The sequence below is a fragment of the Chionomys nivalis genome, chromosome 10 (genome assembly GCF_950005125.1).
Source record: "Chionomys nivalis chromosome 10, mChiNiv1.1, whole genome shotgun sequence".
NCBI classification, from domain to species: Eukaryota; Metazoa; Chordata; class Mammalia; order Rodentia; family Cricetidae; genus Chionomys; species Chionomys nivalis.
Window position 1 is genome coordinate 16,354,255 of NC_080095.1, and position 14,148 is coordinate 16,368,402.

Below are 14,148 nucleotides of genomic sequence, written 5' to 3' on the forward strand. Positions count from 1 at the left end.
AGGATTACATACATGACAAACCAGGACTTACCCCAGGAATGCAAGGATGATTCAATACACACAATCACTGGGCTAAAGGAAAACAATTCCATCCGTAAAAGTGTAAGCATCCTACCACACATAAGACAGATACACAGGCAGGTGACTTGCTGACCAACCAGCCTAGTCTGACTGGCAAAATTCAAGTTCCAGTGAGAGATCTTGGCTCAAAAAAGAAAGCAGACTGCTTCTAAGAAATAACACCTAAGGGTGATTTTGAGCTCCAGACGCGTGTGTACCTACACAAACATGCACACAGATTTGTAAATATACACACACATACACACACATATCAACATGCACACAGGCTCATACAAACAGATAATCATGCATAGGCTTGTACATACACACACACACAAAGTCTCTATAACACAGTATACTAACAGGACAAAGAAAAAAATACATGCTCATTCTCAAACTACAAAAGGACTTGACAAAATTCAATAATCCCAGGGATTGGTAGTAAACCAATTGCTGGGATTGAAGGTGTTACCATGGGAGGATCTCTCTGAGTTCAAGGTCAGCTTGGTCTACGAAAGGCAAGCTCCAAGGCAACCAGGAGTAGTAGAGAGACTGTCTCAAAAAAAAACAAAACAAAAAAAAAAACCAACAACAAAGGGCTGGATAGATGCCTCAGTGGTTAAGAGCACTGGCTGTTCTTCCTGAAGACCTGGGTTCAATTCCCGGTGTCTTACATGGCAGCTCATAACTGTCTGTAACTTGAGTTCCAGAGGAGTCAACATCTTTATACAGACACACATGCAGCAAAAACACCAAAGTACAAAAATAAATTATTTTTAGCCGGGCAGTAGTGGCGCGCGCCTTTAATCCCAGCACTCAGGAGGCAGAGACAGGTGGATCTCTGTGAGTTTGAGGCCAGCCTGGTCTACAAAAGCTAGTTCCAGGACATGCTCCAAAGCTAGAGAAACACTGTCTTGGAAAACCAAAAAAAAAAAAACAAAAAAAACAAAAAAAAAAAAAAACCCCAAAAACTTCCTTACTTTATCAAAGAGCCTTTAAGGATTTGTGCGAACCCCTACCCCAAGCTAGGAATCCATTCCGGGGCCCTACGTAGGCTAAAGACTGAAAGCTCCTGTGAGATCAGGAGCAATACAAGGATGTACATCTCCACTATGATCCTCATCACTATCCTGAATACTAAAGATGGAGAAAAACAGATAAAAGCATCAGGCTGGAAAGCGGATGTAAAGTATCTCTATTTGCACACAAAGTGACTGAAGAACATCCCCTAAGACGTAGAGACATGGCTCAGAGCACTAGTAGCTCTTCAGAAGACCTGGGTTCAATGTCCAAAACCCACATCCATCTGTAACTCCAGTCCCAGGGAATCTGATGCCCTCTTCAGGCCTCTGTAAGCACTAGGTATGTACACAGTGTACAAATAAACACACAAGCAAAATTCATATACACATTAAAAAAAAATACCCCGGGGCTGGAGACATGGCTCAGAGGTTAAGAGGCTGTTCTTCCAATGGGCCCCACTTCAATTCCCAGTGCCCACATGGCAGCTCACAACTGTCTGTAACTCCAAGATCTGACACCCTCACACAGATATACATGCGGGCAAAATACCAATGCACATAAAACAAAATAAACAAAAGTAAAAAAAAAAAAGCCCCACAAAATATGTGCTACAGGCAACATATAAATTCACATCAAAACAGAAAGAAAAAAGTTGTGCTTCTATACCTAACAGCAATCCAAAATGAAAATAAAGAATATAATTCTATTTACAGCAGACTCCACAAAGAACAAAATATTAAGGAATTAAAATCATCCAAGGAGCTGAATATTTATACATTGAAACTACAAGATGCTGATGAAAAATAAATGAAAGAAGGCTGGTAGTATGGCTCAGCAGTAGAGTATCTATTTGTCTAACACTCAATGAGGACCTCAGTTCAATCCCCAGCAGCATGAAAGACAGGAAGGGAAGGGGAAGGAGGGAACTGAGGAAGCAAATGAGGAAACAACCATGTTCATGGAGCGGAAGGCAACTCCAAAACAATCTGATTCAGTGCAATCCCTATTAAAATTCCAGTAAACATTTTTACAGGAAGAGAAAAGTAACCCTTACAGTTCACATAAAACATCAAGAGGCTCAAAACTGTCAATACAATATTGGAAATGAAAAAGTTGGAATACTCTCATTTTCAAAGCTTACTACTTCAATATTTACTAAAAAGCTACAACAATGAGATCATGTGGCGCTGACATTAGGATAGCATATAGACCAAGAAAACAGAACTAAGAATCTAGAAAGAAATGCAAATATCTATAACCAATATATCTGAAACTTTTTGATAGAGAAAGAAGTCTCCTACAGAAAAAAAAAATGAAGTGGGAACTCCGACCTTGATCCATATACAAAAACAAACTCAAACTGAACCAAAGACCTAAACATAATAACTAACCCTGTAAAACTCTTAGAAGGCATAGTGGTAAATATTAATGGTTTAGCAATGAATTCTTAGACTTGACACCAAAATCACAAGTAACAATAAATAAATAAATACCAATTAAAGCTTTGTGTAAAGGATATTATCAACAAAAGTTATGAAGCACTATACTAAATGGGAGAAAATAGTCACAAATTGTGTATCTAAAGGGTTTCATGTCTACAATATATAGAGCTCTTATAACTTAAGAAAAAAAGCAGCCCAATTAAAGCAAAGACCAAGGGCTTAGACATTTAAAAACTATATACTAAAGGACACCAAGCACATAGAGCCCACTAGTTACCAAGAAATAAATCAAAATGACAACAACACAGTAATTCACACACTCGAACAACAGGAGTTAGTTTAGTGACGATGTGAAGAAACTGACACTGCTGGTGGGAATAAACTAAACTCAAAGGTGCAGTATGACCAACGCTCTGGGAGACAACCCAGAAAAAAAGAGGACACACATACACTTAAACATCTGCTTAGGGCAACATTATTCCTAACAGTAAAGAGGATGAACACTAATTGTTCGCAGACAGATGAACAGATAAAGTGCAAACACAGATGCTCGAGCACACACCTTAGAATAGTTAATTATATGCTACGTGAATTTTGTCTCAATGGAAGAAAATGTTGAACTACAATTTATGGATTTATTTAAACAATAGTTGACTACCAACCATATGCCAGAAACTCTCTTCATGAAGGTTATAAACTTTTTTTTTGCTGCAATAGAAAAGAAGCAAATTAAGAGATTATGAGAAACATGGGCTATTTTAAGAGAGTTTATAGGAGACCTTTCAAGTATTTGAAGAGACCTGAATAAATCACAAAACACTATTCCTATTAAATAATGGGAAAGAAAAAATCAAAATAAAACTTATCAAAATTTAATCATATGCAAAAAATGCTTTCTTAAAAAAAAAACAGGGATATCTAAATATAGATGTTCCTTTTATGCAAATTAATGTGACTTTGGTTTCCAGACATTTTACCTTCTGTTCAAAAAACTTCCTTAGCTGGACATGGTAGTTTAGCCTTTAAGCCCACCACTCACCCTCAGGAGGATGAGGTAGAACTGCAATTCTCAAGGTCAGTCTTGACTACAGAGACCTCGTCTCAAAAAACTGAAAAAAACAACGAAGGGAGGAAGGGAGGGAAAGAGGGAGGGAGGGAGAGAGGGAGGGAGGGAGAAAAAGAGGGAGAGAGGAAGGGAGGGAAAATAAAATAAAATGGGGAATGGATAGTTTCTTCATAGTTCAATAATGCTCCACCACACCATATATGATACTCTTCTGACACAGCCCAGAGATCCTGCTTTTCACCTTGTTGAAAACATTCATGAAAGGAAGAGCGAGCACTTATCACTTCATTTATATTATTTTCTTGAAACAGATCTTTATTTTATTTATGTATTTATGGTTTTTCGAGACAGGGTTTCTCTGTAGCTTTGGAGCCTGTCCTGGAACTAGCTCTTGTAAACCAGGTTGGCCTCAAACTCACAGAGATCCATCTGCCTTTGCCTCCCAAGTGCTGGGATTAAAGGTGTGTGCCACTACCACCCGGCTTGAGACAGGTCTTTAAATATCCCAAGCTGACCTCAAACTGATTCTGTAGCACAAGCCACACAATCTGTAGGTTGCTGTGGATGCTATAACAACAGAGGGATTCATCACTGTGATGTTAGTTTCTTGTCCCCCATTACTTATCACTTCTTTTTTTCAATGTTTCTGTAAGTGGGTATACACATGAGTGAAGATGCCCTTGGAAGACAGGCGCATCTGATCCTCCTGTAGCTGGAGTTACAAGCAGTTGTGAGTCACTGGCACGGGTGCTTGGAATTGAGCTCCGGTCCTCCATTAAAAGCAATGCATGCTTTTAACTGCTGACTCATCTTTCCAGTACTTCCATTACTTCTCATTTTATACCTCACAATTAATTTTCTACTGTAAAACACACATAAGACTTACCATCTCAGCCATTTTATTAAACATATAGTTTAGTGATGTGGAATCAGTCATAATGTACAGCTGTCACCAGGATCCATCTCCAGGACTCTGCATGCCATAGATGAGAAAACGGAGTTTAGAGATGACAAGTAACTTGACATGACAGTCAGCTAGAGGAATAACCAGAATTCCATAGGTGTGTAAGTATGTGCAATGTATATATGCCTGGCGCCAGATCCCCTGAACTAGAGTTAAGAATGGCTGTGGGTGCTGGGAATTGACTCCAGGTCCTCTGGAAGAACAAGCTAGTGCTCTTAAGCACTGAGCCATCTCTCCAGCCACAAATGTGTCTTACTTTCACTCACACTTGAGGCTAAACCGTGAGAGAGAGAGAGAAAGAGAGAGAGAGAGAGAGAGAGAGAGAGAGAGAGAGAGAGAGAGAGAGAGAGAGAGAGAGAGAGAACAATCCCCTCTTCACAGCTGGGTGGTGGTGGTGCACACCTTTAATCCCAGTACTCTGGAGGCAGAGACAGGTGGATCTCTGTGAGTTGGAGAACAGCCTGGTTTATATAATGAATTCCACGACAGCCAAAGATACACAGAGAAACCCTGTCTCAGAAGTTTGTCATCTCAATCTCAGAGATTGGTCAGAGACACACCAGAACTTCCCTGAACCTCGAAAAGGGTAGGGCAAATTTTGGACTCATTGAGATCCTTGCTCACATACTACTGCCTGTTATCTACTTTTGTCTAAAACAAAAGATTAAGCCTCTATCAACCCACAGACTTGGGTTGTGCCATGGTGTCCAGCTGTATTCTATGACTCCCAGCCCTCCCTGGAGTAGGAACACGGTGATGGAACAAAGCCTGCACTTCTGATCCAGCAGTCTCTGGTCCTTCCTAGTTCCAATCAAACACTTCACAGGGTAATAGCTGAAAAGTCAGATCCTCTGAAGCAGCCAACATCACTTCCCTGCTAATTAGGAAAAAGCTTCTTTGTCTTAACTTCTATTCCCATGAGCCATCTGTAGATATGGGTGATATCTGTAGATATGTAGAGATAAATGGGTGCTGAGCTATAACCATGATGCTCTTTACAGAGTGACTAGGCCTCAGGGGCTTGTTCACTACTAACAAGCTAATGTTTGTAAACTCTGTAAAAGGCATGAAGACTAAATACTATCATTAGTACTAGACTACTGGTTTAAATGTAAACTAAGAGAGATAAAGAGGAAAGAAAACACATTAGTAAACTAGGTTAGAGACTGCTAAGATATATGTAATATCTGAACCACAAGAGTAAACCGTATCCTAATTGATTTTTTTTTTCACTATTGGGATGAAACCCAGGGTTTTGCATGTAGTAGGCTCTACCACTGAGCTACAACCCCAGTCCCTAGATAGGCTTGTTAAAGAATACAAGCACACTGGTGCTGCTCTAAGAAACTGGACTAAAACGCAGAAAAGGAATGAAAACTGACTAGGGAGGACGGAAGCTAATACAGCCAAGCAAATGTCAGCAGAGAAAGACTGCATGAAAAACTGCTCAAACAATCCACAATGTGCCTGAAAAAAACACTAAATAGGAACAAAAGAAAACCTACACTCACAAAGCAAAACCAAAAAACCTATAACTGAACAAAATCTACAACTGCACTGTAGCCATGTGCAGTAACACATACCTGTAAACCCCAGCAGTTGGGGGCAGACAGGAAGATTGGAAATTCCAGGATAACCTGGGCTACAAGGTAAATGTGAGACCAAAGTGAACTGCACAGGGAGATTCCATATCAGAAAACAAGTACAACAAACTACTCGGCCGAAAAGGCCCACAGGTAAAAACAGGACCTCTAAGAAGACTTGCTCTTCCTTTCTTTTCCTTTCCCGTGAGGGGCACAATTACAGCCTCAAGAGCTGGGCCCCTCTTCATGTTCCCTTTCCCAGGAAGGGCAGCCATGGAATCAATTCAGACTCACTGGGCTTCAACTCCGCGGTACTTCCTCTTCATTTGTGCTGTTGTATTTTGAATTCAGCATCAAGAGAATTCCTGCACAGCATGTGGTCCAGACCCCACAGCACTTCTGTTCACTGTCACAGCACCCACCACACTGTGCTATCACCAAAGGGTTATTCTAGCTTGGCCATGGCCTGCATACTCCATGAGGGCAGAGACCACTCGGTATCTCACCTGACCTTTTAGTTTTAGCCACCAGCATAGTACATGCTCGAAAAAAAGGTAAGAAAAACAAAGTTTGATTAAATACAGTTTGAAAAATCATTTTCAAAACACCTAGGAACAAAAAGTATTTCAAATGTGTGGTGAGATTATAGGGGCTCCAAAGCCAGCCATGAATAAACACAATGCATCTTTTGGAGAATCAATTCTACTAAAGATTAGAAGCACAGTATGTTTATATTAAAACAGATTACTGAGTACAATGTATAATTTACATAAAGATAAAATTTCATGTGCTTGCCCCATCCCTACTAGAGATAAAGTCCCAGAGAAAAGTCTTCTGAACCTATACCCTTAATTTACCCTACAGCAGACTGCACTAATCCAACAAGCAAAGAATTTAATTTCCATGTAAATTTAGGACTTCTAAGCATTAGTGGGGAAAGCACTCCTTTCCCTGTTCTTCCAAAAAAATTAGACATTTGTATCAAAGAAGTTTCCCTGCCAAGATTAATGATGCACACCTTTAATCTCTGTACTCTGGAGGCAGACACAGAGACAGAAATACTTGTGAGTTTGAGGCCAGCCTGGTCTAGATGGCAAGTTCCAGGACAGCCAGAACTACATAAAGAGTGTGTTTCAAAACAACAACAAAACAGTAGTAGTTTCCCATTGCAAAACTCCCTCTAATGTATCAGAGCAGCAGAACAAGACAGTGGGCCAGGAAAACAATCACGGGAGGCACTGGGTTTGTGGTCCTCTGTTATGTCCTTCTTCTCTTTCTACCTTGCAGAATCTAAATAGAAACATTCACCATGTACCTGTTGGAAGAACAGGTGTCACAAGCACCTAATTATAATTACCTCGTGTGCAAGCAGGTCTCCAAATGGGCATTAGCCTTCCAGAATAAAAGTTAACCTTAGAAAACCACATCAAAACTATTATAACTCGGTGGTGGTGGTAGTGCACGTCTTTAATCCCAGCAATCTGGAAGCAGAGACGGATCTCTGTGAGTTCAAGGCCATTCTGTTCTACAGAGTGAGTTCCAGGACAGAATCCAAAGCTACAGAGAAACTCTGTCTTAAAAAAATGGAAAAAAAAAAAAAAAAAAGCCGGGTAGTGGTGGCGCACGCCTTTAATCCCAGCACTTGGGAGGCAGAGGCAGGCGGATCTCTGTGAGTTCGAGACCAGCCTGGTCTACAAGAGCTAGTTCCAGGACAGGTTCCAAAACCACAGAGAAACCCTGTCTCGAAAAAAACCAAAAAAAAAAAAAAAAAAAAGTATTAAAACTCATCAGGCATGGTGGCTCACTTAGCACTAGGGAGGATGAGGCAGAAGAATCCCAAGTTCAAGGGCAGCCTGAGCTATACAGGGAGAACCTGTCTCAATAATAAACAGAAATGATCATGACCCCTAGAGATGTATTTCACTGGAATGCTGCCTACAACTGTCCAAAAGGCTACATCATTTTCCACCTGCTTATTCAATTTAGCCTTTCTCAACACTTAAAAGATGTCAAGCTTCTCATTAATATGGCATTATGGTCTGGATATATAATCAGCGTTTGAAGTGGAGAGGAAATTGGGAAATCAGAACAGCAGTCCGTATCTCTTTAGTAAAATGGCCTCATGAGAAGTCACCAAATAGCCTCCACTTCATCCCTTTCCCTTTACGTTTTTCATGGTGGAAGAGGCACATGTGTGGAGGTCAGATCTTCCACCAACTCTTTGCTTTGACCATGAGTTCCAAGGATCAAACTCAGGTCATCAGGCTTGTTGGCAAGCAACCTTACCTGCGGAGCCATTTTACCAGTCCTCTAGCTAATTTTCAAATGTTTAAAATCAACTTGAAACAAATCTTTTAAAAATGAGATCATGAAATGAAATATCGGGGACTCTGAGACAGCTCAGTGAGTAAAGAATAAAGCTTGCCATCCAAGGGTGTAAGTATAACCACCTGAACTCAATCAGCAGAACCCATGTGACTAGAAGTACAGAACAGACCCCACAAAGTTGTCCTCTGACTACTACATGCCCAAAGTGTCACTCACCTCCTTGCTATACACACATCATACATATACAATAATAAATAAAATTATTTTTAAAAATCAAACACAGGATCCAGTATTTCATTTCATGAGAATTAAAACATATCAAGTCTCTCGATAAGGACTAGAGTGGTGGGTTTGGTGGAAGTGTGTTGTGTCTTTCCCACCACCACAGATTTTTGAAATTTTCTATCTATAATGACCCTCAACGTGTGGGTCACAACCCCTTATGGGTGGCATATCAGATATTTACATGACAATTCATAAGAGTAGCAAAATTACAGTTATGAAGTAGCAACAAAATAACTTTATGGTTGGGTCACCACAACATGAGGACCTGTATTAAAGGGTCAGAGTATCAGGAAGGTTGGAAGCACTGACCTACGAAGAGACACAGCAGGCACAGCAATGTGCTGTGACCCAAACTGGTTCTATTGCTCTACTCCCTTCCACAAACCATGCTCTTCAGTCAGAGACAGCCAGATTACTTCAGCTTCAAAACACAAAAGCCTGAAAGAGCTGGAGGATAGCAAAGGAAATAAAACATCTGGAAAACTGGCTAGCAGCACTACTAACATCATATATACCAGCAGGGAGCAACAGAGCAGCAAGCTAACAGGTCTCACCTTACATAGAAGGGAAGGGAAGATCCTCTTACTGTCATTCTCAGGGCCCTACAAGTGGGACCAGACTTCCTAATACTGTGGTCAACTGGGTGCCTTTCCCGGATACTTCCCTGACTAATACAGGCAGCCAGGAGCTTTTCTCTTACAGTAACACAAGCCCCACCCCAGTACTTGCAGACTTCCATATAAAACACTAATTCATTTCCTCCTACATATGTGGATGACTTTCCTTTTTTTTCCTAGTAAGTCTTTACTTGTGTAACGAGTCAAGACAGGGTTTCTCTGTATAACAGTTCTAGCTGTCCTGGACTAGCTCTTATAGACCAGACTGACCTTGAACTTACAGAAATCCACCTGCCTCCGCCTCCCAAGTGCTGGGATTAAAGGCACGTGCCACCGCCTAGCGGGGGTCAACTCTCTGGGAGTGAGATGATGACTTACATTTTTCTTCACTATTCTTTTGTAAAGTTCCTGTCCTGGTGTCATAGTCAGATCTTAGGTGGGCCTGACAATGCCCTTCACTGTACACAGGGACCCAGACGCCACAGATTTCTACAGATCATGCCCCTAAAAACAGGTGCTGTGTCTCACTCATCCCAGCATAGTAACTAGATTATGGGAATTTGGGGCACATTAACTGAATGTTAATTAAATGAGCAAAAGACTCCCAAGTCCAGGTTAATAATATGCTTGTCTGACTGCAGCATGAATGCCAACCTGACTCCTGGAGGGGCCAGAAGTCAACAGTCACCTGCACTAGTGACATCTCACTCCCTAGCAGTTGACCCCAAGTCTGAAACACCAAGTACCACCAAAAAAAGGCTCTGTGTTTGATAGGAACCTCACCTTCTTCTTTCTAGACTAGCCTCTCATCCCAATTCTTCCCTGGGATATACAAAATAAGGTTTTCTAAAATGAAAAGGCATTTTATATTTTTATTAATTAGGAATCATAGAAACTACATAAATAAATTTAATGTTTTCTTCTATAGTTTTCTTTTTAAAATTATATTTTCTTCTCTCTGTTAGCTCCTCTGAGACTACACCAATCCCAGCTACTCATCTCTACTGCTTTCCTGCCTGCAGGCCTCTGGGCCTCCCTCACTCTGGCTCCAAGCCTAAGCACCATGCTATACCCAGGCCTCGGCTGCCCCTCTCTGGTCACCTTCCAAATCCTCTGATCTCACCTCCTTCCTCACTTTAGCTCTCTTCTCAGCTTCCCTCCATATCTGGATTGTAATGAGCATATACAAGCACAAACATCAACAAAAACAATTATTTTTCTTCTGTAAATACTTGCAAAGATGCATACAGGGGTTCTGATTCCACAAATCACGCTAAGTCCTTGGGTCATGAGACTTCTGTCAAAAATTCTGAAATTGACCACTGAGAAGAAATTGAATATTGCATAATATTTGATAAGTTAGCTCATTTGCTGTTTGGAGAGTCTCACTATACAAGATGAGAAAACAAAGGCAAATTTAATGCAATTTCCTTTGTGTATTTGAGCTAGCTAAGACTTGCAACACCACAGTGACAGTTTCATCTCTCTGGAGGTACAGTTTCAGCATTACAAAAAAAAGGATTTTAGGGAATGATAAATCATGCTCATCTACTTGGCTCATTAGCATATCTATCCTGACAATACCCCGCAAAGTCCATCTTGATTTACACACTGAAAATTTCTAAGGGATTCTAGCAGAAGTGTTTAGAAAAATCCCAAACACAGGGACAATAAGCATCCAGTTAAATGAAGGAGTTTCTTCAGAGGACCAACAACTGACTATTGCCTGTTTCCAATGGAATGTCTCTGCAGCCTTCTCACTGAGGCCATCTAATTCCAAAAAGAATGGATAGCATCCAAGAAAAATAATTGGTCTTCTTTTCCCTCATAGAATTCACATGAATGTCTTGTTTTAAAAATGTTGGAATTCTCCCTGGCTAGCTCCCCGCTTCCCTGGCTTCTGCACTGTGACAGCTGGAACAGAGGTGTCTGGGTAAGACACCTTACATCTTAAACCTTGTCCATTATGAGGTCTGATCTGAGCCAGTGAGGATGGAACCCAAGATCCATCTGGATTTCCATCCCCAGCACCTACTCAGGGATTTCTGACTCCTGTCATAAATTCCCCACTTTTCATACTTTAAATGTTCCATTTGCATTGGCAAAAGAATTTTCACCTTCAGACTAATTTTTAATATTTAAGATGTCACAACATGGCGAAAAGGGAAACATTTCCTCCCCTTTGAATAAAGGATGGCTGTACACTATTTTGCCAGACACCCTACAATGATGCAGTATTTTCAACAGGCCATTTTCCAAGACCTCAACAGCACCAGAAGATTTTAAAGCCCAACTGAGGGTCCACCTGGACATTTCTACCACATCAGCATTTCACAGACAACACAAAACACCATTTCCAAAAATTTCACCTGTGCATCTAGTCACAGAAAATGCTACCAAAAAAAAAAATTATGGCTTCTCTTCAGTTGTATGCTGTGAATGTAAATTAAGACGCCAATACAACACTCGATATAGCCTTTAAGACTCCACAGAAAAAGAGCACACATACAAATACACACACACACAGCCTTCTATTTCATTCTCAAAACTGAGTCAAAGCTCAGTACAAAAGCCACGAAAATAAAATCAGTTCCTTCAACCGATCCGAATGCTTTTTGGATTTCAGAGCACGTCCACAGCACTTCACCCATTTGCATTTTGTGGCCGTTTCAAATTAAAGGTAAAGAATTTTCCACGCAGAATTCTCTCTAAAGATCTAATCCTGAAACCCGCGTCCCCAACCCGGGGCTGATGACAGTGTGGAAACGTGGCGAAACGTACAAGAGCCGTAGCCTGGCGCCTCCAGACCCTGCAAAGCCCCGCGGCAGGGATCGTTTTAATGACTCGCCCGTGGGGAGCCCACTCTGACCTTTGGTGTTAATCGAAGGTGGAAGGTGTGCATTCGACCCCAGCTGGATCTCAGAACCGCCTGCCTTCCAGCCTCTCTGCAGCTCTCCGACTATGAATCAGTCATTCATCTGCAGAGCAATGACTCAGTATAAACTTTTAAATAATGGCTCAAAAACCCACCTCCACCAGCCAGGACGAGCACGCTCATCTATGCGGACACCCTGACTCCGTCGTTCCGTACCGCGCCAAAGCCCCGGGCCTCTGAGATGCTGACGGCTCAGCACCCCTCGGGGCGGGCACCTAGGGCGCGAGGCCTGGCTGCCCCGTCCGCCTGAAAGCGCCGGCGCCTCGGGCCCGGGGCCGGCCCCACACACAAAGTTTCCAAAGTTGGGGCGGCGGGCGGGCCGCACCGCAGACGGTGAGGCGGCCGGGCCGGGCCTGGCCGCGCAGGACCCGCCGGGCCCGGGGCCGTCGCCGGGATGGAGCCGCCCGCCGCCCCGCCGCCCCGCCGTCCCGGCCCGCCGACCTTACCCCGCGGCCCGCCCGCTCGGCCGGCTCAGGGGCGCCGCGCGCATCCTCCGCCGTCGTCTGCAGCGTCCAGCTCCCCGTGCAGCCCCATGTCGGGGGGCGGGGAAGGGCCGGCGGCCGCCGCCGCCGCCGGCTGGAAAGTCCCTGCTGGGCTGCAACCCGGCTCGCGCACGCGGCGGCCGCCGGCCGCGCCGCCTCACGCACCCTCGCGCTGGCACTTCCTCTCGCGCGCTGGAAATCCCCGCGGGCCGCCGGCGCGCGCCCTGGCGCGCCCGCCTCCGCCGCCCGCGCGCGCCTCCCCCCCATCCCCCTCGGCTGGCGCGCGCCCGCGCCCGTTGCTAGGGACCCTCGGCCCCGCGCTCGCCGCCGGCCTTAGCAACGACGGCGCGCGCCCGGGGCCCTCAGGCCCAGGCCCCTTCGCGCGCGCGCGCTTGCGCCCTCGCGCCCCGCCCGCGTCCCGGTCTTTCCGGGTCAAAAAGCCAGTCAGGCAGAGTTAGGCGAAGAAGGTTCCTCGCGTCGCCACCTCGACGGGCTGCCCCTACCCTGGCGCCTACTCGAGCACTCACACCTGTAGGAGACACTCGGTCGCGGGCACCCGCTGACACACGTGCAGAGTTCGTTCCGAGTATCTCCCGCTCGGACACGGGCAGTTCCGTCGTCCCCCCCCCCCCCCCAGAGCTCCCAGGCGCGCAGAGCCCACAGACAGCCCTCACGTTTGTACACGGACACGCCACCTCCACGCGTGCCCTCGCATGCCTCTCACAGGCGGGTCTGGCGCCATCTGACCGAGCTCTCAGAGGCTTAGCAGAGTTCCTCCTTGGCTCCCTCCACCCACCCACCCAGGAAACTGGGTCTGGCCCAGTGTGGACAGGGTGGCCAATTTGCCCTGGGCACTTCTCTAGGCCAGGGACGCCCATTTCTCCAGCGGCTTCATCCTGCTGTCTCATGGTCACCGAGGGCTCACAGGGCTCCTTCCCCAGATGGTCCCTAATGCCATAGCAAGATGGGGGGGGGAGGGCGGCAAATGGGAGCCCTATCCTTAGGAAGTTCAGACCACTGAGGAACGAGTCCGTGATCATCTCCAAATCCGTTAAAAACTCACACTTCTCAAGAAAACTCCTAGGGTCCAAGGCCAAAGCCGAGACCGGTGTGACCAGCCTGTCGGTGCCCCTGCACCTGCTCTGCAGTGAACAGAGGCAGGAAATCCAGCATCATCTGTCCAGCTTACCTCGTGGAATGTTCTAGAAGCCTAGATAATGTGTCAGGACGTCCCTGGATGCATTAGCCAACAGGTGCCTATACCAGAGCCCTGACAGCATCCTGGTTGGCCAGACTCAGCTAGGCCAGTGGCGCCCCCACCTGGGCCACAAGGCCTCAGTTCTGAGTTCAGACGCGAGGGTAG

At 44.6% G+C, this 14,148-nt stretch overlaps 1 protein-coding gene across 5 annotated transcripts in view; it reads right to left on the minus strand.

The window, feature by feature from the left end:
• The window catches only part of Traf3 (TNF receptor associated factor 3), a 103,395-nt gene extending 90,497 nt beyond the window's left edge, over nt 1-12,898 (minus strand). For 2 of the 5 annotated variants that reach the window (XM_057782417.1, XM_057782416.1), the window contains exons 1-2: nt 12,750-12,898; nt 12,238-12,346 (exon numbers count right to left, since the gene is read on the minus strand). Coding sequence is in view for 2 of the 5 variants with exons in the window: in XM_057782414.1 (XP_057638397.1) it covers nt 12,399-12,426 (28 nt within the window). In the remaining 3 variants the exon portion in view is untranslated. Of the gene's footprint in view, nt 1-12,237; nt 12,347-12,398; nt 12,456-12,749 lie in introns of those variants that run through there. The other 3 variants (XM_057782414.1, XM_057782412.1, XM_057782415.1) reach the window with 2 other exon arrangements.
• Nucleotides 12,899-14,148: the final 1,250 nt, after the last annotated feature.